The 26179-nt window shown below is 40.6% G+C and overlaps 1 protein-coding gene across 2 annotated transcripts in view; it reads right to left on the minus strand.

Annotated features, from left to right (window-relative positions):
• Positions 1-23195, minus strand: part of SLC12A2 (solute carrier family 12 member 2) — a gene marked incomplete at its 3' end in the record, with an annotated part of 108143 nt that extends 84948 nt beyond the window's left edge. For both annotated transcript variants that reach the window (XM_079702156.1, XM_079702155.1), the window contains exon 1: positions 22319-23195. In XM_079702156.1, the coding sequence (XP_079558282.1) occupies positions 22319-23053 (735 nt within the window). In that variant the 5' untranslated portion in view covers positions 23054-23195. The remainder of the gene's footprint in view (positions 1-22318) is intronic.
• Between the last annotated feature and the right edge of the window lie 2984 nt (positions 23196-26179).

Here is a 26179-nt window from a genome sequence, read left to right on the forward strand (position 1 = left end):
CCAGACCTGTAGCTTTAAACACCATCTGTATGTGGTAAGTAGTAAGTGACGGCTCCCATACTTTTCCGGATCAGACCTCCCCTCTCAATATCAGCCCTGTGTGTAAAATACTGATGTTGCCACTTTTATAGTTCATTACTTTTACTACTCCAATTCTTACCAAATAAGAAAAAAGAAATTGTCAGTGTACTACAAACAACTTTCCTCTAAATGAAAAGGAGAGGGAAACAGTTTCTATTTTTTGGATTAGTTTTTAATTCTTAAAGGTTTCAGTGGACACTTAAATATCAAAGAAGGTATCTGATAGGAAAGATAGTACGTTCTAGACTCACAGATTTAGAGAACGAACTTATGGTTACCAGTGGGGGCGGGGGGAAGGGGAGGGGGGAGGGATGGATTGGAAGTGTGGGAGTGACTTGTACACCCTGCTATATTTAAAACAGATAACCAACAAGGACCTACTGTATAGTACAAGGAACACTGTTCAATATTCTGTAGTAACATAAATGGCAAACGAATTTGAAAAGAATAGATACATGTGTAACTGGATCACTGTGCTATATGCCTGAAACTAACACAACATTGTTAATCAACTATGCTCCAATATAAAAAGTTGTTAAATAAAATTTAAAAAATTTTTTCCATCAAAAAAATAAAGTTCTTAATAATTAAAATCCTTTATAATGTAAATTGATTTTAGATTTATTCTGCAATACACGTCTTAAAATTTTAGTTTTTCAGTTTCCAATATCCAAAAATTAACTTGTTTTGAATTCACTGATTTAAATTACCCTTTACATATCAAAGGTCATAACTCATACTCCGCTTGACCTAAAAAAAATACAACTGAAACACAAAGGCTAGGCTTATTGATGATTTCTCAGTAAAAAAAATTCTTAAAAAATCAAGCTGTTGTTTCTTCCCTAACACCAGAATTTTCTTCAGTATTTTAGAGACAACCTAGGATGAAGACAGATTTTTTAAAGTGATAAACAACAGTAAAGCTTTAGGAAAAAATACTTATCCAAGCTTTTAAAAAATTACAATTAGAAACCTTAACACTGCTTTCACTGGCTCTGTAACCGAGAGTGCAGTATTGTTTTCTGTGTACGTCCTCATCATGGGCACACCAACACACTTTTCATTGATAAATGCTTTAGGTACACATTACACTAAAATGTCAGTTATCTTCTTTCTTCAGACATCCCAGTTACTAAGTCCATAAGACTTTCATCTCAAGTATACAAGGTAGTGTAGATGGTCTTTGCGACATCACTGGACAAGGATGTTAATACCCATGAAAGATGATTGTGCAGTGCTCAGAATGATTTATGATCATGTTTTTTCCAATGTTGAATAAAGGTGCTTATCATTGTATAAAGAAAAATCAAGACTGTCTAGACAGTGCAACTTTTGAATACAGTTAGAATATAATAAGACACATTTCTGGCAGAGCCTATTACCAAATATATTCATTTTTATACAAATTTATTCTCTTTTTTACAGTTAAACTGGTAAAGACTTGGCAAAAGTATCTTAGCTCAGCAATTTCAGGCCATAGTAGGCAAAAGACAGTAACCTACATAATTTTTTTAAAATTTGGGAGGAGGGGAAAATGTTTGGGTTTTTATTTTGTTTTACTGGTGTTTCAAAGAACAACTGAGCAAAGCTGTACCAAACTATCTCTTTAGGTCTATGGCTGCTACAAGATTGTTTCCAGCTAGACTTAAAGATGCTCAAATGTGGACACTTTTTGAAGAGGGAAATGTTCCAGTCCCTTAAAATAACTTCTGATATTTTTCTGTTACCTGAAGATTCTACAGTTGCAAAAAGCAGTTTCTGAGCATAAACCACAACCACATCCTTCCACTTATTCATTAAACAAATATTTATTAATCAGTTTTATCAAGAACCACGCTAGGGACCTTTCAGCCCTCCCAGAGTTGGTATTTTTATAGTAGAGGCTAGAGATGACAGGTAGGTTTTCTATCTACCCAGGGCATTTTCTACTATACCAAGAAGCCTCTATTAATTGTTTAATCCAGTCAAAAAAAAAAAAAAAAAACATGGTTGATGCCTCTTTTTAAGTCACAGCCTCTCTGCGACAGTTTCCTAATCTGTAAAATGGAGATAATAATCCCTGCCCACCTGTACGATTTCCTTGGAGTCTCAAGACTGTAAATAAAGATCAATGTGTTACAGCCACATAAAGCAGCTGAGGTTTCTCGGGCTTGACTATCAAGCCAACTGATAACAGCTTGATTATAATACAGCAATTTAACTTTCAGTGCCATGTTAGAAATGTAAAAGTGTGACTCACAGTTACACATTTCAAAAGGCTTAGTAGGAAAATTATTCCTAGACGGCCTGGCTTTTCAATGCCCAGCCACTTCTCAACAAGAACAAGATTACACACTCAGTTGACCCTATCAGAGCAAAGGCAGCATTTTCCCTGAGGGTGTACATTCTCTCAGTGCCCAGTCAATGGTGTTCCTGCGGCACCTGCTGGGAAGTTCAAACCCAAATATATTTATTTTTTACGAATGTTATAAAAAGGTCCTCCATGTTAATACGGAGGACCAAAACCCATGCCAGTGAGCATCCCTTAACTCCTCTTGCAACTAAGGGTCCTCCTTTTGTCCCCACACTGCATCTCTGAAATATATCTTGCATTAAATCTTGATCATGTTTTATGGATCCATTATGAATCCATGCTTCTGTGTTAAGGTTCATTTATTTAGAGAAACAAAATTTTGTTTTTCTTTTTTTTTCTTTTTGGCTGTGTTGAGTCTTTGTTGCTGAGTGCGAGCTTTCTCTAGTTGTGGCGGGTGGGGGCTACTCTTCGTTGTGGTGCACTGGCTTCTCAGTGTGGTGACTTCTCTTGTTGCAGAGCACGGGTTCTAGGCACGCGGGCTCAGTAGTTGTGGCTCGTGGGCTCTAGAGTGCAGGCTCAGTAGTTGTGGCTCGCGGGCTCTAGAGTGCAGGCTCGGTAGTTGTGGCGCACGGGCTCAGCTGCTCCGTGGCATGTGGGATCTTCCCGGACCAGGGCTTGAACCTGTGTCCCCTGCATTGGCAGGCAGATTCTTAACCATTGCACCACCAGGGAAGTCCATAGGGAAACAAAATTTTCTATTAGCATTATCTCTGCAACTAGAAAGTGGTTATTAAACTAATACATTAACTTACATAGTTAATGTGAGGATTGTGTAAGATAAGGTATTCATTTACATAAAAAAACAAAGCTAAAATTATTGAAGTTGAAGAAAGCTGCAAAGGAATAAAGATTGGATATAATATGAGATGGCTTTATTTTTTCAATATGACAAAATTATGTGTACTGGCTAATCATTTTCTGGCTGCCACAAAATATGTGTCAAACAATCATTTTACCCTGCCAAATGAAGACTAGGGAACTACACTGCATCCTAGCGTTTTGATCTATGAAATAAAATTTGGACCCCGACCACAACTGATGTTACTTTTTACACATTAAATCAACCTTACCAAATAATCTTAAGCAACAGAAAAAAAAAAAAACTTCCTGAACTGGAAAACAATGCTGGGGGCGCAGATATATAGCTTATAAAATTTTGCATGCATTTAACAACTACTTATTTAGAAGATGCTATGTACAGGGTAGTAGCTATGGTAGAAAACAGAGAAATTTTTAAATATACAGAACTGTCTACCCTCATTCAAGTTATCCAATTTCATATTATTCTGGCAGACCATATCATCTAAATGCTAAAAATTTGTTAATTACAACTACCAAAAAGGTCACAAGTTCAACATGAAGGGTGATCACACATAAATAGAACTGAAACAATAATCTATTCCAGAAGTTTTAAATTCTCCCCAATTAATATTTGTACTAAATGAAAAACAAGATGGAAAAGACTATTTAGCAGTGTAACAATCTGCCTCTTCCATCTTTTTCTGAGCAATTCTCTTACTATTTCCTATAACTACAAACACACTTGGAAAATATAACAGGGAAAAGGAAGATTTTTTTCTCCATGACTTTTAAAGAGTTTGATTCTGGATAAGAATTGATTTATAGGTTAGGCAATAATTTGGTTTTGCATATTTGGGGTAAGGTGAACCCTGGCATAGAATCCAACCCAATTCAAGTTTATTGTGATATGCACCAGATTTTTTGTGCTAAGTAATATTGCAAGATACATCAAAATAGTAGTTTTTCTACTGTCAAGAAACAAAAATTTCATACAAAATACAGTTGTACATAATCTAGGTTTGGCTATCCATTACTCATGGGGTAAAATAAGAATTCGTAGTATAGGAGACCCTCATAATCTCTCTGGCTTCCTTTAATTACAGCCAACATTTACTGAAAGCCTACTGTGTTCCAGACACTTCCCTAAATGCTTTCACACCCTATTTCCCTGAACTGGCACATCTTTGAAAGATAGATCTAATCTCCACTTAACAAATGGGGGAACAGTCTTTTGACAGGTTAACCTACCCCAAACCATGTAGCTATTAATGTGGCAATGCAGAGAATCTTCTAAATGGTAGAATTCCACATATTACAGGGAGCCAAGGTGAATTATTTTAAGTTACCTATTTTGGGCAAGGAGACATTAGACAAATTGCCCAACTTAAGAAACTGTTCTGCTCAAACTTCCCAATTCCTCAGCTATTTTCACTCTTTACCTTGCTTCATCCTTCCCTCCTTCCTCTGCTTCCAAATCTACAGAAGCTAAGGGTTTCTGACACAGTCCTCATAAAAAAGGCAGCAGAAGTTCTGCACTGTGTATGACACCGGAGGGTATTTTTTAAAATCTCTTTGCTCTTTGTAGAAATTCCCCCAGGGTCTACAGTGTGCGTGAAACTCTTTGCCCTACAGGACTGTTACATACAGCGGGATCAGACCTCCTACGGAGGAGAAAAAATTGCTAGTGTACAGATATAACCCACCTGGAAGGCACGTAAAATGTTTAATATGAAATTGTGTCCTAAATAGAGTTATACGAGTTATTTAACTTTAGGAGCTTATTTGGAGGCTATGGTGGTAGACAGGCTAGTTAAAACAGACCAATAAATCATTCAGTTTCTATGTTACCTAGAATTTTCTTTTTCCAATTAAAAACTGACATTAGCAGCGCAAGCTAGCAACTCCTTCTGATCAAATGCTCTGGGTCATACTAGGTTCCTTCTTCCCGTACATGCTTTACCATTGCAACCTCTTCACCCCTGGGTCCACTTACACATCCATGCCCTTTCAGGAAGGCTTGAAAAAGAAAATTATCCACACAGAATTCTTGAGATTTGTCATCAATGTTTTATTACCACACATAGTAAGATTTGACATGATTAAAGAAAAAGTAAATATTAGTCTGTTTTAGAAGTAAAGTCTCTGTATTTTTCCAGTCATACACTTTATTATTTCTATTAATTTTCCTTGAAGTTCTTCATACACCTTCAAAATTCTATCCTTTAAGTTATAAAATTTCTGAAAGAGTTCTATCAAATATTTAATTTGATATAATACTGCTTTATTGCTGAAATGTTGATTTTAAATTATTTTCTCCTGGGGGACTTTTTGCCTGCTATTCCCTGTCTTTAACACACTTTGAATATGGCTGGCTCCTTCTCAAACTTTAGGTCTTAGCTCAAGTGTAGCCTCCTTCCCAGACCACCCAACATATAGTTTCTTCTCAGCAGTGCCCCTTTTTTCTTCTTCATAGCATATATCACACCCAGTAATTACTTTTTTTAGTTTATTCAGCTCTTGTAATCTATGTACCTACCTCCACTCCTTCAATATGTATTAAAGTGGAAGGTCCACAAGAGTACAGACCTCTACCTGTCATTTTTAATCAAAGACATAGTGAATGAATATTGAGTCTTTATGGGCAATCCCTGTTCTCCAAATAATGTCCTGAAATAGTAACAAGTAAAATTTTAAGTGTCTGCTCCTGAGTCAGATCCAAGTTCAAAATCTAGCTCTGCTATCACTAGCTATGTGAACTCTGGCAAGTTGTTTAACACCTCTGGCTCTCAGTTTACACATCTGTAAAATGGAGATAATATTACCTATCCCATAGTGTTTGAGAAGATAAAGTGAGAAAATATCATGATTGTATAGAACACAAAAACTCTCATACACTGCTGGTGGGAATATAAATTGGTACACAACTTTGGAAAAGAAGTTTGGGCATTATCTTCTTAAGCTGAAAAAAATGCATACCTTTTAACCCAGCAATTCTACTCCTAGATATATCCCTATAGATAAACCACACTTAAATGAAGTAGGACACTTATATTAAAATGTTCATATCAGCATTGCTAAAAATTGCCAAGGACCAGAAACAGTCTCAAACATCCACAACTACAGAATTGTAGCATTTCATATAATGGAAGATAATTAGCAATACAAATGAATGAATTAAAAATACACACAAACATAACAGTGAGCAAAAGATGACAGATAAAAAAGCACTGTATGATTCCATATAAAGTTTTAAAGCAGGCAAAACTAGACTGATGGTCTTCCAGAATACATAAAGGTGACAAAAACAAACAAACAAACAAAATACCAAGACCCAGACCCAAACAAATGATCACCATTAAGTCAGGACAGTGGCTACTTTTGGCACAGGGAGATCAGAATGGGGTGCACAGAGGGTTTCTGGAGTACCAGCAGTGTTCTATTCCTTGATCTGGGTGGTGATCACTTGATTAACTTATGCATTTAGTCTTTATATTTTTTTTCTCTGCTATATACCACAATTCTAAAAAGACCTTTAGGGCTTCCCTGGTGACGCAGTGGTTAAGAATATGCCTGCCACTGCAGGGGACACGGGTTTGAGCCCTGGTCCGGGACGATCCCACATGCCGTGGAGCAACTAAGCCCATGAGCCACAACTACTGAGCCTGTGCTCTGGAGCCCACGAGCCACAACTACTGAAGCCCGTGTGCCTAGAGCCCGAGCTCCACAACAAGAGAGGCCATTGCAATGAGAAGCCTGTGCACCGCAACCAAGAGTAGCCCCCGCTCGCTGCAACTAGAGAAAGCCCACACAGTAACAAAGACCCAACACAGCCAAAAATAAAATAAAAATTTAAAAATAAATAAAATAATGGGGAAAATGTCTAAAAAAATAAAATAAAAAGACTTTTAAAAGATTAAAAAACAAAATGTATTAACTGCTTGGTACATTATCTGACATTAACAGGGTAAGTGGTTGATAAATTTTGGCTATTATTATAAACAACAACTAAGTGATTATTTCAACTGTCCATGGGGTGAGTTTAAATAACTGGATGTTGAACAAATACACAAAAATAAGTACTGCAAAACATTATTAATCTAGACTCTACTACACTGCCTCCTGTAATACTGGGAGTTTAAGATTACCTCTGGAAGAATAAACAAAAACACTGACCTATATATAGAAATGTGGCATCACCATTCTGAATGGTGGTAAAAGATTTATTACCTACACCATCAACAAGTGAACAGGATATAGTGTAAAGAACCTGGCTTTGAGGACCAACGATCACACTACTAGAAATCCTCTGTAACTTCTCTAGTGCTAAAAATGTGTTTAATAAATGAAAGCTTCCTCCCTGTGCTGTTTGCTTTGGTGGCAACTGATAAGCACATCATAGCAACACTAGCTAGGGTTAATATTAGATTGCACAGTAGGAGAACAGAAGCATAACTTGTGGGCCTAGCTTTATTTAAGCAAATTAAATCACTGTTACTGACACCCAGAGGAGTGGGGAATCTTCATTTCAGGGCACAGTTAGTATAAAAGAATTCACTGCTTTCTTTACAAGCAGCTTATTATTGATTTTTTAAAAAACCCAAAATTACACTTCAAAAAAGTTAAAGTTCACCAAAAAATGGTATTTAAATCCTAAAAACAAATTTCTGAACTAAAGTATCCATCAAGATACTTTAGATAAAAATTTCTCATATAGTTTAATAGCATCTTAATACCAAAGTAAGCTAAAGTGTTAAATTAATATTATGAAACAAAGCCAAATCAGTAACTAAAAATTGACACATACATATGCAAATTTAGATGCCAAAGTGTCTGGGCTTATTCTAACCATTTTTTCTTTAAGTACTAGCCAATTATATCACCCCAAAGCTACCAACATTTCCTATCCGTGCTGTCGGTGATTGGTGTATTCAGTGTAATGCTCCCCATACAGACTACGCTCTCAAAACAAAGTATTGTTTTACAGGAATCCAATCTGCTCTGGTTTACAATGGTCTATTAATATCCAGTGGCATTAATGCAAAGCTCAAAACTCAAGTGCCACAGATAAAAGTGGATGCTGTGACCATGTGACTTTACAATGAACCAAGTCAGAACTGCTGACTGCAGTCAAAGAATTCAGTCCTCTACCTAGCCCATCGTGTTCAAGACTGAGTTACAACAAAATGCATTATGCATAGCATAATTCATACATTATTTCAAATCCCACACAACTTGCTAATGTCAACAAATAGCTTAAAAACATTTTAATTCAAGTTACCAGAAAACTTATATTATTAAGTGATACTGGAAGGTATAACTGTGTCATTTACATTTCAAATTGCTTTATTTTTAAAATAAGGAGAACCAAAAGTTGTCAAAGATTTAAATATATGACTTAGCAATATCCTAAATGGGTAAAGTATTAGAAAAGCAATATACATGGAGAACCACGCGATAACAAAAACTACATTTAGCACGTGGTATGCACTTGGTAGTTTATGTATTTCTCACATGAATATGTGCTATTTCTCACTATGAATTATCATCTTTCCCATTTTCTATAGAAGGAAACTGAGATTCTGAGGTGACAAGTTCTTTTTCTGAAGGTTACACAAGCATTAAGCGGAAAGGCAAAGATTTAAACCCCTGACTGACAGCTAAACTATCTATGTATGGAAAAAAAACTAGGACAGATTGAAAAAAAGCAAAGACCAGAAAGGAAATACTCTTAGGTAGATACAGCTGCACGGAGTTTGCTTTCTTTTTCAACTGAGAGCACTTCCCCAAGTGTGTGTAACTTGGATGGCTTTAAGTGAAGCCTTCCTAGCTTGAAATATTAGAAAAGAGAGCCCAAGAGCCAAAAGAGGAACTAGAAATTAAGTGGGAATCTCTAGGAAAAAAAACAGAATGAAAGCGAGGGTAAGCCCCAAATCTCAGGTGACCACTAAATCACACAGGTACAGGGGAGGATCTGCACCACACACATAAACACATACACACACACACCCACACCCAAAGAGACAGGCTAAAAAAGCAGCAGCTGAAAACACAGGACACAACAGAGATATCAGGTACTGCATAGTGGGGATAGAGGACTCAGTGTGCAGTTTGAATCTAGGCAACTTAAGTACCTGTTAGAACAAAAAACAATAATCCTTAGGAGAATACTGAAAAAAACAACAACCCAAAGTTGCTACAATGTGTTATCTACATACAAGTCTAGTCTTTACCCCAAAATATTACTGAACAGGAAAATATAACCCATAATCAAGAAAAAAAGTCATTAGACATTAACTCCAAGTGGGCCCAGATGTTAGATATGAGAGACAAAGACTTCAAAATAGCTATAATGAACATACTAAAAAATTAAAGGTAAATACGGTATCAGTGAGTAACAGAGAGGGAATCTCAACAGAGAAATGGAAGCTATATTTTAAAAATTAGATATTCTTAATCTGAAGATCAAAATAATTGAAATAAAAAATTCATTAGATGGATTCAACAGCAGAGTGGAAATGCCTGGAGGAAGCAGTGAAACCCATTAACTTACAGATACAAGAAATTTAAACCCAAAAAGGATCCACACAAAGAGAAAAGCCCCTATGTACAAATTCCTGAAAGCCAAAGGTAAAGAATATATCTTGAAAGCAACCACAGAAAACCAATGTATCACATACAGATGAGCAATGGTATGATTAATGGCTGTCTTATCAGAAACAATGGTGGGCAGAAGACACTGGAAGTGCATACTCAAACCACTGAAAGAAGAAAACCCTGGCAACCAGGAAACTGATATCCAGCAAAACTATCCTTCAAAAGTAAAGACATCTTCAGATAATAAAAACAAAGAATTTTGTTGCCAGTTGACCTCCCTTACAACAACTACACAAGGAAGGGAAATAGTATCAGATGGCAACACAGGTCTACAAGAAGAAATGGAAAAAAAAAAAAAAAAAGGAAATAAAACACCATATAAGCCTTCTTTCCTTTTTTTTTTTAAAAGTCATAGGACTTTTGTTGAAAACAAAAAGTACAACACTGTATTGCTGGGTCTGTAATTTACATGACTACCAAAGTACTAAGAAAAGTATTCTGTTTTAAGGTTCCTATATTTTAGCTGAAAAAATTCAATATTCTCTGTAAGTGGAACAACCACTGAAATAGTAATGCAAAGAGATATATAACAAGAACGTAAATGGAAGTAAAATGGATATTAAAATATCTGATTAGCATAGAAGATGGCAGGAAAAGAGGATTAGAGGAACAAAAACGGGTATGAAAACCAACAAATAGCAAAATACCATGCCTAATAACAGCCAAATCCCAATAAATGTAAATGAACTAAAGAGTCTGCAGAGAAAATGCAAGTTATGGTACACATATCATATGGTACATGTATGAGACTATCATAAAAACATTCACTTAAATAGAAGATTACTATGGGTGACATAGGAAACTGATTACTTATGATTAGTTATTTAATGCTAGGTGGAAAGAGTAGGATATAAAATCATAATTTTTACACGTATAAAAATGCAAAAGTGTTAAGGATTTGAGGTCTTTAACTTTCTCTGATTTTCAAACCTCCTATATTATCTTCTCTTCATAATGATACGGTAATAAACATTTTAAATAAACAAAGTACAAAGAAACCCTTGGAGTAAATTTTTAAAGTGTTGGTTCTGAAAAAGACTAATATTAGCCTCTTAAAATGCGATACTCTAGGATGACATGAGACTGAAATTTTCCAAAAATGTGTAGTTGGCTGACTCTTTTTGTATTGAGATTTAAAACACCATGGTTACTTTGTGCCAGCATTATGCTAGATGGAGATACTGTGACAACCAAAACTCAGGTCCTGGCTCTGCGTCTACTCAAGAGCTATTCTAGACTGCTACTTTTCTGCTTTTTATGATTTTCTTATTTTCTATCTGTATAACATGCTGGTCATCTTTGAATCCACCTCTGAATCAGCTTTGTTTCTAATCAGCAAATGTGCCAAATAATTGGGACTGAAATAGGTGAGACAATAATTTTTCAAGTGCTATAAGCCAAATCTATTATTTCTGGAAACTTACAGGTAAGCCAGTACTAAGAATAATGTATCATAAAGCTTAACTTCTAAAATAGTAAAGCCTGATTATTTATGTCTGAGACCATTAGGTTCTATAAAAGAGAGGTAATATCTCACTCCAACTATTCCATGTGAACTCATCAGGATTCAGACTTACCAGTTAGTACTTGTGTGTCTGACTTCCCTACAGGATTTGTCCTAGCACCTCACATGTGAGCTTTCATTAACGTGTCTATGTTTAAATCCAGCATCTAGCACTCACTGGCTGTGAGACTTAGGCAAGTTGCTATTAGCCTCTGAGTTTGTCTATCTGTAAACTAACTGGTTTGGAAGATTACTGTGCACAGACTACAGACTGCTCCTGAAACATGACAGATGTTGAATAATTGGTAACATTATACAATTCATTATACAGTTATCTAAGGGTTAAATCCAGATCTTTGATAGGTTCCTATAGTAGATGTTTCAAAACTGACAATCAGCATATCAAAACAAACAAACAAAGCAACAAAAAAACCCCACAACTATGTACTACTGTCATAATGATAACCAAAGTCTGTCTAGGACATTGGTTCTCAAACCTGGCTCTCTGGGAATCACCAGGAAAACTTTTTTAAAATGGCATGTATATTCTTTGAGAGAGAGGAATCTGTAATTTTTCTCCAGGTAATTCTTTTAGAAATTTGGGAATCACTAGTCCAAAAGAAAAGGGAAACAGAGAGCTAGTTTCAAGGAGATGGAGCCTTACCAAGTATTAGTTAAGTGCTTAGGCAAAGCACAACCTTGCAAAATATGATTGCTACTCTAAGACCTGAAAACCCATCTCCTCCAAAGATAGATTTGAAGATCAAATACAGATACATGAGTTAAGAGTGCTTTGGAAACTTAACACTTTATACAATATTAAGAAATTCTTCACAGCCTTTGCAATATTAAAGACCCAGATCTCCATTCTCAGAAAGAGATAAATTTCACTGATTCAACAAACATTTAATTGAGGCCCTAATATGTTTAGACAACTTTATTTAAGGAAGGATCTCATGCAAAATTAGAGAAAATTTGACTGTTTAATAATTTTAAACTAGTGGTGACTATTTAACATGTAAGAAAAGGAAGGCAGAAATCCAAGAAAGGAGGAATGAGGGAAGGGAAAAGTTCCTTTAAATATCACTTCCCCTGACAGCACTGGCTAACTGATTTCTCTGTGATGAGGGAAATGTTCTGTATCTTCACTGTCCAGTATGGTAGCCACTAGCCAACATGTGGGTATCGAGCACTTAAAATTTGGCTCAAGTAAATGCATTTTTTTTTTTTTTTTTTTTTTTTTTGCGGTACGCGGGCTTCTCACTGTTGTGGCCTCTCCTGTTGCGGAGCACAGGCTCCGGATGCGCAGGCCCAGCAGCCATGGCTCACGGGCCCAGCCGCTCTGCGGCATGTGGGATCTTCCCCGACCGGGGAACGAAGCCACGTCCCCTGCACCGGCAGGCGGACTCTCAACCACTGCGCCACCAGGGAAGCCCAGAAGTAAATGCATTTTTAACTTTAATTTATACTTAGCTTAGGGACTTCCTTGGCGGTCCAGTGGTTAAGAATCCGCCTTCCAATGCAGGGAACACGGGTTCAATTCCTGATCAGGGAACTAAGATCCCACATGTCGCAGGGCAACTAAGCCCACGCACCACAACTAGAGAGCCCACATGACTCAACTACAGAGCCCATGCACTCTGGAACCCACGCACCACAACTACAGAGCCCACACACTCTGGAGCCCATGCACCGCAACTACTGAGCCGGTGCTCTGGAGCCCATGCACCACAACTAGAGAGAAGTCTGCATGCTGCAATGAAAGATCCTGCGTGCTGCAACTAAGACCCAACGCAGCCAAAAATAAATAAATAAATATTAAAAAAATAAAAAAATTTAGTTTAACAGCCAAATGTGTCTAGTGGTTATAGTACTGAAAAGTGCAACACTAGAACATTTAAACATTTACATCACACTTTTGGGAGATACAGATAAGAAAAGCAGAAGAAATTAAAAAAAAAAAAAACTTACTATGATTCCATTTATAAGAAACTTTCTTATACTTAAATTTTTTAAAAAATATTTTTCTATTGGGAAAAGATCTATCCATACAGTGAAACTGAGGGGTCCAAATCTTTTCTACTTTATCTTCAATGAACTAAAACACAACTGCCATGGGAATTAAAAAAAAAAAAATAGCAAGAACTCATGTAGTATTAAACTGTAGGACATTGGAATTAACATCAACTGGGAGTCAAAATGGTTGTTGCAAGTTCCAACCGTGGCTCTACCAGTTAAGGGTCTTATGATTTTGGACAGGTTACTTAGTTCTTTTGTGTCTTAAATTCCAAATGTGCAAACTGGGGTCATCTGCCTGTCAAATGTCCTTCAGAGATTCTAGATGACAATATGAGGTACATAAAAGAGTTTAAGATTCTTGTGTACTACAATAATTTATAAAGAATAGTTCTATTATTCAACGTGTATTGATTGAGGGTCTGCTATGTAGTAGGGACATGATAAATAGTCACAGACATAGTCTGCTTCTCATGGAGCTTGAAGTCAACTCAAGTTTACTCAAATAACCATCTTAACAAACATACTCCCAACAAACTGAAATAAGGGCTCGAAGAGAAAAGAGGTTTGTCCTAGACTGGAGGATAAAGGCTTCCTCTCTCAGGAAATAAAGATTGAAGTGAAATATTAAGACTGAAAAGTTATCAGTGTGGTATGGGGGAGAAGGGAGGAAGAATTCATGGATAGTATTACATACAAAGGCACTATGGCCAGAGGAAGTACTGTGCCACTGAGAAACTGAAACACTAAAGAAGAGGCAGGCCAGAGCTAGACAATGCAGGGCTAGCTTTAAGCCAAGGAATAACGTGATTAATTCTGTTTTAGAAAGATCACTCCAGGCACAATAGTAACAGGAGGGCATAGTGAATAGGGGAAACTATAGAAGGCTACTGGAGAAAGATATGCTGCAGACTGCTCTAGGATGGTAGCAGTGAGGATGAAAATAATATTTAGGAAATAAAGGTGATACAAAGAACTCGGTGATGAACTGGATGTAGAGAGGGGAGAAAAAGTGTCAAGGATGACTCAGTTTTCTCACTTGTGCAATATGATGAATGGTGGTACCATTCACAGAGACACAGGGCACACTGGAAGAGGGCCTGGGTGGTTTTGTTTTCAGAGGTAGAGGAAGAAAAATAATAAGTTTGTGAGTGTGGGGTGTCTTTTAGACAGGAAGCTAAAACGTCCAGCAGGCGCTGGATGCCCAGAACTCACAAAGGGGATATTAGTAGGAGACAAAATTTGGGGAGCAATTAGCCTACAGGTGATATAGACAGGGGATATACAGAGAGAGAAGACGGCAGAGGAAGAAGGAAAGCCAGAATCAAGCCTAGAGGATGGCCAGTTTAGAGACGAAGGAAAATGCAGAAGACACTGGGCTGAAAGAGCCAGAGAGAAAGAAGGAAAACTAAAGGAAAGAGTGGTGTTACAGAAGCCAAGGAAGTATCAAGAAGACTTCAAAAGAATATCAAATGCTGCTGGAAGGCTGAATGCTGCTGAGAAAAAAACCTTTGCTAGAATTGGTGATAAGGATGGAGAAGGTCACTGGTGACTTTAATAAGAACTATTTAGGTGAGGGGCTTCCCTGGTGGTGCAGTGGTTAAGAATCCACCTGCCAGTGCAGGGGACACGGGTTCAAGCCCTGGTCCGGGAAGATCCCACATGCCATGGAGCAACTAAGCCCATGCGCCACAACTACTGAGCCTGCGCTCTGGAGCCCGCGAGCCACAACTACTGAGCCCATGTGCCACAAGTACTGAGCCTGCGTTCTAGAGCCCTTGCTCCTCAACAAGAGAAGCCACTGCGATGAGAAGCCCGCGCACCACAAAGAAGAGTAGCCCCCTCTCTCTGCAACTAGAGAAAGCCCGCGCACAGCAATGAAGACCCAATGTAGCCAAAAATAAATAAATTAAATAAATTAATTTTTTAAAAAAAGAACTATTTAGGTGAAACGATGGGGTAAAAGTCATGCTACAGCAGATGATCAGGGTCCTCATAGGTCCTTTAAGTCTTCCTCCACTGGAGTATAATAAAGCCTGCTCTACCAAGCCACCTACCCACAAAAAAGCTCCAAAGTGACTCGCACGCTAAACTCTGTTAGAAGCTACATCATTGAAGGAACCAATTCATACCAACCCAACAAAGAACCATCCAGAGGTTTCTAGTATTCTTACTCTAGATGAATAGCTAATTTGTCAGTGTTCAGGAACAGCATAGTGAAAATTTAAGGCAGAGAAATTTCTGAGCCCAAGGGTACTATGACTACACCAGCCACAATCAGCTTCTGCAGAGAGACAAGATTCCACTAAGATATGTTTGCCTTTCAGACTTCCCCCTTCTTCTAATCAGAAATCCCTAAGTCCTCCATGGGCTCCAAGTTTTTCATAATAGCTTTAAGAAAGCACTACTACAGGTTCTAGTGAAAAATGGAACAATTATAAATCCAATGGCAGATGATAAATTTCATATTTAATGGGAAACCATTGATATATTTTTAACTTCAGTATTTAAGTAGTTTTCCTCGTCCATTCCTCACTCTCTCACTTTGTGGAGTCAACCGACTAGTTCCCCACCCCTTTATACTCTATTTGAAAAACTACCGGTTCTCATGGTTTTACCTGAAATTTGCAGCATAAAAGCACATTTGTATACTACAAATTAAAACCCATTTTCTTAGGTTCTATTATTTCACAAACCAGTAGCTGCAATTTTATAAGTGTTTGCCCCAATGCAGAACTAATTTGTAGAAATGAAACCCAACTCTTGAGTCCACCTCCAAAACTTGCTCTTCCCAGTCTCCCACCTCTTCATAAATATCGACTCCGTTCTCAACAGGGGAAAACCCCACACACAAACAGTCACCAAATCCCAACAATTCCACCTTTTAAACATATCCAGCATCTAAAGAGCTGTCATTGTATCAAACACTATCACCTTCATAAAAGTCATCATCATCTTAACTAAAACACTGCAGTAGGCTTCTAACTTGTTTCCCAGCTTCCACTCTTACCCCCTTACAGGATACTCTCCACAAAACATGAGAGTGATGTTTTAAAAAAGTAAGTCAGGTCATGTCAAGTCTGTGCTCAAAGCTCTCCATGACTCCCTACCTCACTCAGGGTAAAACCCCAAGTCTTCATCACGATCTACCAAGTTCTACACTGTTTGCTTTTCACTATTGCTCTAACCTCCTCCCCTATGACTCTCCTGCTAGCCACTCCAGTCTCAAGTCTGGCCCTCTTGTTTCTCAGTCATGCCAAGCATACCCCAGGCACACTGCCATCTCAAGGTCTTGGTGTGTGCAGTCCTCTGCCTAGTGTTCTTCCCCTCAGGTGTTTTCACAGGCTGATCTTTCACTCCCGTCTAGTGTCTGCTCATGTACCAGAGGGGGCTTCTCTAACTCCCCCAGAATAACACCACCCCAGCTATCAGCATCTATCCACCTTTCGGTTTCTTCACGGCAGTTACATCTGACCTATCTGTTTACTCTCTCCTACTGCTAGAATGAAAGCTCCACAATTCTGTTGTGCTCACTGCTGTAACCCCATCACTCAGAACAGGGCTATTATTGATGTTCAATCAAGATTTGTTGAATAACTAAATTCATATTCATTTCACTTCAGCATGGGGCCAATTTGACTAGTGCTACAGACTTTACAAACACGTATGAAACATGTAATTAAAAATTAGTGAAAACAAACACACTAAATACATAAGAACCTAGAAACGCTCTTTTGGTCCTTCAAATTCTGGTCTAACAAGATTGGGAATGTGACTATGAACCCAAACACACATAGAGAAGACACTGATTACGACAGCAGTGTACAGATTTTTTGCCAGATTTTAAATCCCCAAATTTATCTTTCCTTCTACCCAGGCAGTTAGTTGGTATATACTTGGAGAATGTGTACAGTCTTACAGGTAAACCAGACTTCAGCTCTAGTGGCATGGGTTTAGAGGGTGGGGCCCCTGGCAAAATTGTGAAACAGTGCAAGTTTGTGCCCTGCACAACTATTTCTGATCAAGGTCCCACCTTTACTCATTCCTGGACCTACTCTATTCCTTATCCTCAGGGATGTGACCCATTCTGGTTCCCCCAGGGCGACCTTCAAAGACTCAAGCTCTGTACTGACATGATTAGTAGTGTGTGGAATTTCTTGTCCACGACTCAGCACAGCCCATTTAGAGCAGCAGCTACACTTGTTTAGTGTTTTAAGTCCCTGTTAAGTGGGAGGAACTGCCCACCCTGATACATTCGATAAACTGATCTTTATTAACTACCTATTCTCTGTCTGGAGATGAATGAGACACCAGCTCAGATCCTAGTGAAAGAGACAGTCATATTAGTCAGTAATTACATTATCACAAGAATTCCTCCTTTTTTCTCTCAGTTACGTAACCATTCTACTCTCAGGAGGTCAAGATAGAAGAGTGATGTTGGCAACCCCCAACATGTCCCCCTCAACATCCCTGCCATGTCAGAGCAGGTCCAGGGGATAGGGAGAAAGAAGAAATAACAAGAAAGAGGAGCTACTATGTCCTGGCATTAATAAAAAAAACCTGGGTGTGAATGCCAGCTGTACCACTTTCTGTGAGAGTGGCATTAAGCAATTTCTTCACTTTTTATGACCCCATTTTATCATGAGTAAAATGTGTATAAGACTTATTTCTTATGAATTAAATGAAAAAACCAACAAGTTCAGTGAAACATAAGACACTTGATAGAGCTGTTCCCTTGACCTTCCCATTTTTATTAATGAGAGAGGCTAAAAGAGAGAGGCCACATACAAAGATTTGACATACCACCAGCAAAAGGCTCCAAGCCTTGGCCTACGGACAAAACTGCAATGGTAATGCACTCTTTTCAAACTACTTTAAAACTGCTTCAAATCCAGTAGGAGCTATTATGTATTCTCCACCACATACTTTTCCACATTTGATAATCATGCTTTCCATCATACATGTTGAAGTTGTCTATCAAATACTTATCTGTTTACCCCCCACTTTTTACTTTCTTCTTGTAGGGGCAGGAATCACTACTTCGGTTTTATTCTTTGAAATACTTAAAAAAATTAATTACTGGCATATCTCTGAAGACTTTGTGCCTTCTTTAAAACACTTTTCTCTCAGCTTCCCTGACACTGCTCTCCTGGCTATTTCTCACCAGCCTAACAGCTCCTTCTTAATTTCCTTTGCTAGTGTTGCCACAATCTCTAGTAGACCTTTAGACATTCCCCAGGCCCAATCCCAGACCCTGTTTCTGTTCTCTTATTTACCCACTCTCCCCAAGTAATTTCATGCACGACTTTAAATACATAAATATATATACACGTACATATGTATGTAAATATATATGTATATACACATACACACATATATTTCATATACATATAAAATATACTCTGCTCCTTCTCCCTCAAAATGACTCTTGGACTAAGATATCTTGCAGGCTACTCAAAAGCATTCTTTCTTTCCTCCCCGATCTATATTCCTTCTCCAGCCTTCCCCATCTTAGGCAAAGTACCAACCATCTATTCAGCTGTTCAAGTCCAAAAGCTGGGAATCAGCTTCTCGTTCACTCCCACATCCAATCCACCTACATCCCACTCATTCTGCCCCCAATCCTTACTATCTGTAAGGAGACCACAGTAAAAGCTGCTTCCGTTTGCACCCTTCTCCATCCAGCAATCAAAAGGTGTCAAAACAAAAAGACCACGTTGCTACCTCACACAAAACTCAATAACGTCGCACTACCTTTATAATAAAATCTTATACTGGCCTCCTCATAGTTCTTTGGACATACCACTCTCTCACCTCACTGTCTTCATAGATTTTGTTCCTTTGGCCTGGAATATTGTTCTGCCCTATCATCAACTTAGCCTTCATGTTTCAGCTTCAATGTCATACTTTGTATACCCATCACACAGATGACTGTTTAAAAATGGGTAAGTTTATGCTGTATTTTCTTGCTTTTGCACCTTTAAAATAATAAGGTGCTTTCATTTTGCACTCTAAGTTAAGAGTTATTACTTTATTTGGTAATACCTAATTACAGTTAAAAAAAAAAAAAAAGGCCTCCCCAACCCCAATTAAAATTAGGTCCAGCATTCTAACCCTTCTCTTTCATAGCACTGGAAAAAAAAAAAGTTTGTAACTAGGTTATTTGTGCAACCATTTGGTTAATGTATGCCTAGAGTATGACAGAGTCAGTATCTGTTTTGCTAATCACGGCATCATCCCGCAGTGCCACAGCCAGGTGGCCCACACCTAAGAAACTCTTCTCCCCAATAAATATTTGATAAATGGAGAACTCATGAGTCCTGGCCCTAGAATGGCTGAATATAGCAAGACGCACCATGGTTATTTAACTATTCCCCTTCAGTTGGATTTCTAGGCAAAACACTTTAAAAAGTCACAATGCTGGGCAAAGAAAGGAATTCACGTAGAAGACACTATAGTCCTTTCCCCCAACAAGTTTCTGGAGTGCTTTTCTTTTACTTCTTTTGTTCTTCCATAGTTCCCAGCACAAAGTTAGATCCATGGTAGATATTTAAGCATTCAGTGACCCAAGCAGACTACATGACAGTCAATCAAGAGCTAAGATTAAATGTTACAGAATTCTAAGTATTATGATTTCACCTAGAGCTACAAGCATTAGAAAAGGTTTTAAGGAGTAAGAGTCAATCTAAAAAGTGAAGAAAAACTTCTGGGAATCTAGCCAACCTATACTATCAGCCCTCCCCTGCCCTCCTTCAACAGTGGTTTATCTATAGCCAGATTTGTACTCCTTCACATGACACATCTCTTTAATCCATTCACTCAATTCTAAACAAGAGGAGTTCTATGCTTATTTAACCTAATAAACCTTTTTCACTGCCTATAAAGGGCCCTAATGGTAAAAGGTAAAAAACTACAAAGAACTCATTACACTACATGCTGCACAAATGAAATTCTGAACATAACATTTTAGATACTACATTCACAGAAAAATGCAGAAATTAGGAGAATCTAAAACTGAAGTGCTAAAGTTTAACGATGTATTTTCTTAAGGGCCAATATAAGATTGAAATGGTAACTATACTAGGCATTATTTTGCAGGCACTGAACGTGGGCCTTTGCATACATTTTTCCCCCCTAATCTTCAAAATAACTCTGAAAGGTGAGGAAACTGAGGCTGAGAAGCTAGGTGACTTCTTCAACTACTATACATCTAAACAATACAGGTGTTCTTTTTTATATACTGTGAACTGACCAAAAACACCAAACAAACAAAAACCTGAAAATCTGGAGAACTGGAAGGGCTTTGTTATTGAGAGAATTTAGTTTAAAATAACAAAAACTTTCCTAGGAAGCATACAAGATCAAGGTATATAATATCCTTCAATAAAAAAAGCTTTTAAGACTTACGGGTAAATACAGACTGTTTTACTACTAAACTACAGGGCTTTGGTGAAATAAATCTGAAAATATCTATATAATATTTCCAATAATAAAAATGCTCTAAAAGGGAAATTACCAGCTATATAATCTGCTATATGAGAATTTTGAGTTTTGAAAGGAAAATATAATAGATTTGAAAGAAACTACAGGAATATGAATGTGTTTTAAAAATCGTTTTTCTCCTTATATGACAAAATACCATAACAGAATGAAAGGAGTAGTATTACCCAAAGCTAAATGATGTCAGGCTTTTAAACAATCAATAAGCTGTAAGTGTTGGGACCTTGGCAATTATTTCAATGATTGTTATGAATGTTACATTTTCAAACACTGGGACAAGTACAGTCTTGTATGAAATGACTGTATGAAGTCAAATAATCATATCCAAAAGAAATTACATGCTTTCTGTATTTAAACTTTCCGACACTTCGATCGTGTCAAACTATATGGTGCTAACTCTTTGCATTCACAAAATTCCATCAATGTAGTCATTATACACTTATAAAGGCAGACTTCAAGTAAGCCCAAATCATAAAAAATTATTAATCAAATCTCAAAAGCATCAATGTCATCTCAAAAGAACGATTTTGTACCCTGAAAAAATAAAAGTTGTATGCAGCCATAAAAGAAGAATTACAGAAATCAATAGAGTTTATAGGGATGGTTTCTGTTCACCAAGTATAACTACTTACACAAGACCCCAGAAGGTCTTTCTGGACATCCTCCACAGAAAAAACAATTCTATTTCTCTCTCCCTCTCTCTCAGACTCTGCCCCCCCGCCTTTTTGATGTAACCCTCTTCCAAAAGGTTTACATTATAAAAGTGGATTTATGCCATTATCAGGAAGAGCTTGTCCCAAGACTTAAGATTCCTATATCTTTGCACATTCAAGATTGCAGGAATTGAGCTTTAATAATTCATACACCACAAACACATCCTGCTAAGATTTTCCCTTCAAATACTAATGTTCCCACTCTTGGGACCCCTAAACCGGTGTACATAAGCCACACAACACAACCTTTAAAAAAAAAACACGGATGGTAGGTAGGTGCTCTCCACTCCCTCCTGAGAAACGTCCTCACCACCTAAACCTCCTGCACATTCCCTTCTCGGGGCCTAAAAGTACAACTGTCATTCAGAGGGATGGTAATTGTTAAGCGTGGGTGAGAAAAAAAAAAAGCATACACAAGATATATAACTGGATGGGGGAGATTGTTAAATGCAGCCTCTCCGGTATCACGTAACTAGCCTAACCCGCTGCCAACTTTTAAGAGATTAAGTTACATTCCTCTGCAATTCCACCCTTGACAGCTGAACCAGAGATGCCAACGAGTCGTGCACGTCCATTCACGCCGCCTCAGCAGACGAGAGCCGGCAGCTACATCCCGCGGTCAGCGCGGACCAGCGACTGGGGGGGGGGGGGGGGGGTGCTGGCGAGAGGGCTGCAGAGAGGGCCGGGAGAGCTCACCTTTTCTAGCTCATCGTGGAGCTCCGCCAGGCTGGGCCGGAGGAGCTTCTCGCCCAGCAGCGCTGCCGTGTGCCGGTAGTGGTCGATCCTGGGCACGGCGTCCATAGTGTTGTGGCCGAAGGTGCGCAGGTAGTAGGTGTTGGTGTGGGTGTCATAGTAGTAGTGCTGGTGGTGCCCACTGCCGCCGCCGCCGCCCGAGTGCTGGCTGCTCCCCTCGCTCAGCACTGTGTCCCCGCCGTTCTGGAAGTTCACGTTGGGCCCGTCGCCTCCGATCCCCGCTGCATCCGACATGCTCTCGTCTGCCGACGAAGAGGCAGCCGGGTCCACGAAGTTCACGCGGAAGCGGCCCTTGGCTTCCTCGCTGCCCTTGGCTAGCCCGCCTTCGCCGCTGGCTTTCCCGTCCGCGGGGGTCTCCTTGGCCCCCGCCCCAGCGTTAGCCGCCGCCGCCGCCGCAGCCGCCCGCCCGGCATTCTCGGAAACCAGATCCACCTGGAAGCGGCTCTGGCTCGGGGTGGGCCCCAAGGGTCTGCCCAGCCCGTCACCGGCCGCCGCGGAGCCCTCCCCGCGGACCCCGCCGCCGCCCCGGCTCGCAGTCGCAGCATCCTCCGGCACCAAGGGCACTGCCGTGCCGGGCAGGTCCATCCCGGCGGCGGCCAGCGCGGCGGCTGGAGGCGTCTCCCCGACCCCCGCCAGCCTCGCGGCGCCGGAGGAGGGCGCCGTGGGCCTCGGCTCCATCGCCGCCCGACGCTCGGCGGACTCGGAGAGCCTGGCGGACCTGGCGGGCTGCACGCCCTCCGCGCCCCCGGCCGACGGTGGTTGCGGCCGCAACGCCAGGTGAGGGAGTCACTCTCCAAGCCGCGCACGCGCCGCCGCTATCCCAGGCCGGCACGAACGCCTCCGGCAGCCGAGTCTGCGCGCGAGTGTGGCTGGCGCGGGGCGGGCCCCGCTGTTTAAAGCCTCGGCGGGGCCGCGGCGTTGGTGGCTCCCGCTGCAGCACGCGGGAGGCGGGGCCCGCGACTCGTCCGCCCCTCAGCCCGCCCACCCGCGGTCCCGCAGTAGCGCGCGGCGGAGGCTCCCTCGGCTCCCGGCCAGTCCCGGCTCCTGTGCTACCCCACTCAGGGATCGTGTCCGGCCCGTCCACGCCGGGCCTCGGGCAGCATGAGCAGCGCGATCCGGGAGCGGCCAAGTGCCGCCTCGCCGCCGTAGCCGGGAAGATCTCTGCGCCGCTACCTCCTCTTCCGTCGCCCTCCTCCCACCCCTCCACCTCCTTCCCCCGCCCCGCTCTGCGGCGAAGAAGAGCGGGGCGCCCCGGCCTCCTCCCTCTCTCCCCGCCCCTGGGGCAGCGCGTCAGTGGGCCGACGGCACAGGCCACGGCAGACCAGGCTGCGGACGGTGCCCGGCCCACTCGGCCAGAGCAGGGGCGCGCGGGCCCTGCCTCGGCTCACGCCGATTGCTGATGCTCCAGCGGCGGCTCCGGAGGCAGTCGCCCGCTCGCTTTTTCTTTCTTTCTTTCTTTCTTTTTTTTTTTTTTTTTTTTAAGTTCTAAGCTCTCAATACGGGGCCGAGCCGGCGAGATCTCGCGAGATGCTGCCAGGGCTACCGGGCCGCTTTCCCTGCGGCACGTGGTACCCGAGGCGATGCAGAAGCGGCGGGCGGCCTTGAGCTCCTGTGGGTGATGTCGGGGGCTTTCCCGTCCGGACCGCAGGTGCTTCCGGAGTTGCGGGCAAGGTGCGCCCCCCGGGGAGGCGCGCCCCCCGGCGAGGCCTGCTCGGAGCTCCGGCCCGCCGCGACTCCTCACTCACTCCAGGCCTGAACCTAGAGGGAGGCAGGATTTCCTCTGTGCTGCCTTTGAGGCGTTTACCTGCCTGGCAGCGTTAGATTTGCATAACCAGATACTAATTCCAGTCGTGATGCATTGGGTGTGTTCACATTTCCTATGACACCTTCATTTTAAAAGTTGTGATGTTTGAAAGTGAGAAGGGAGCCTAGTTGTGATACCGTATTGTTTCAATACGATTTTTAACTGGAGGCATTTCCAGAAAGCATAGAAATGAATACACTGAGAGCAATAACTAACCGTGGAGCACTAACCAGGAAGTTTCGACGTGGTTTAAGTTGTGAAGAATTCCGCTATTTCAAGTAAAACAGAAAGGTACTTCTCCTGTGCAGGCCTATTTTCTCTTCTGTAAAAAATAGGGAAATGTAATTACTTTGCAACTTTCTTAGCGGTAGAATCCATTTTTAACCTAAATTCTACCCACAGCCCTACATAAACAGATAACCATGAATGGCTTCTTCCATCACTTGTCTTTTAGTTTTGTATTGATGTTTACGTAATTTTTAATTTTACTTATGGGGATAAACACATAAATTTGCTGAATCCTGGAAGCATGATCAAAGAGAGGCAGAGTTTGCAGAACTGTTTGGAAATACCGTCAAGAAAGCTGCAACCAGGCAATTTTCAAACAATTGTCCTATCCGTGATTTTATTTGACATTCACAACTTTTCATCTCAGTTTATTATCTCTGTCGTAAAGATGGAGAGAGGAAGGAACCGCTCTTGGATCATGGAGCCACAGTTTTTAAAGTCCCTCATGAGCTGTAGTAATATTAGCAGAAAGCTAGAAGAAGCCAGAACAATCAGGTGGTCCTTTAGGCAGTACAGTTTCTACTACAAGATTGCTGCCTTAGTAGCTGATACGTGTGGTACTTTTTAGCTCCAGAGCTAATTTGGTGGCTGTGGGTATTCAACATTCATTGATCTAAACAAATAGTAAGCACCTACTATGAGGCGCTCTGTGTTATGGGGATATAGCAATGAGCAAAACAGACAATCCCTTCTCTCGTGGAGCTCATAGGCTAGCGAGAGAGGCAATAAACAAGATAAATAGGTAAAATATGTAGCATGCTAGTAGTGAGTGCTAAGGAAAGGGGAATGGGATATGTGTGTAAGATGGAGGTGGTAACATTTTTCATAGGATGGCCCCAGTGAGAAGGTGACATTTGAGTGTGGAAATGAGTGATGCAAATACCTGGGAAAAGAGTGTTCCAAGCAGAGGAAAAGCAAAGGCCTGAAGGTGAGAGCATGCCCGAAATGTTGATGGAATTGCATGTAGGCCGGTGTGGCTGAAGCTGCTCAAGGGATGGGGAGAATCAAAGCTCAGAGAGTTTAGGTGTTGGGGACATGACAGTCCAGAATGTATAGTACCTCTTTGGCTTTTACTCTGAGTGGGATGGTATGTTAGCTTGGGCTGCCTTCTCACTGTGTCCTCACATGGTAGAAAGAGAACTGTGATGTCTCTTCTTCTATAGGGCACCATTTCTACCTGATCAGGGCTCCACCCTTATGACTTCATTTAACATTAATCACCTCATTAAAGGCAATATCTTCAATACAGTCACATGGGTTAGAGCTTCAATATAAGGATTTTGGGGAGACACAGTACAGTCCCTAGGAATGGCAAGTTATTGGAGGGTCTGAGTAGAGGAATGACATGCTTTGATGATATATAAAGGATCAGTCTAGCTGCCTTGTTGTAAATACACAAGTAGATAAGCAGTGGTGACAAAGTAAAAAGCAAGGGAATGTGTTAAGAGGTATTTCTGCAATCCGGGAAGTGAAGGTGTGGCTTTGACCACTGTGTGTAGCAGTGGAAATGGGAGGAAAGTGGTCAAGCTCTGGAGTGGAGGCAATAGAATTTGCTGATGGATGTGGAGTATTGAAGAGAATCCAAGAGTTTTGGCCTGAGCAACTGGAAGAATGGTATTGCTATTTTCTGAGATGGAGAAGATGGTGAATGGAGCAGGCTTGGGTTGGAGGAATATCATGAGCTCAAACGGACATGTCTGTTGGAGGAAACA

The sequence above is a fragment of the Hyperoodon ampullatus genome, assembly GCF_949752795.1.
Source record: "Hyperoodon ampullatus genome assembly, chromosome: 4".
NCBI lineage: Eukaryota > Metazoa > Chordata > Mammalia > Artiodactyla > Ziphiidae > Hyperoodon > Hyperoodon ampullatus.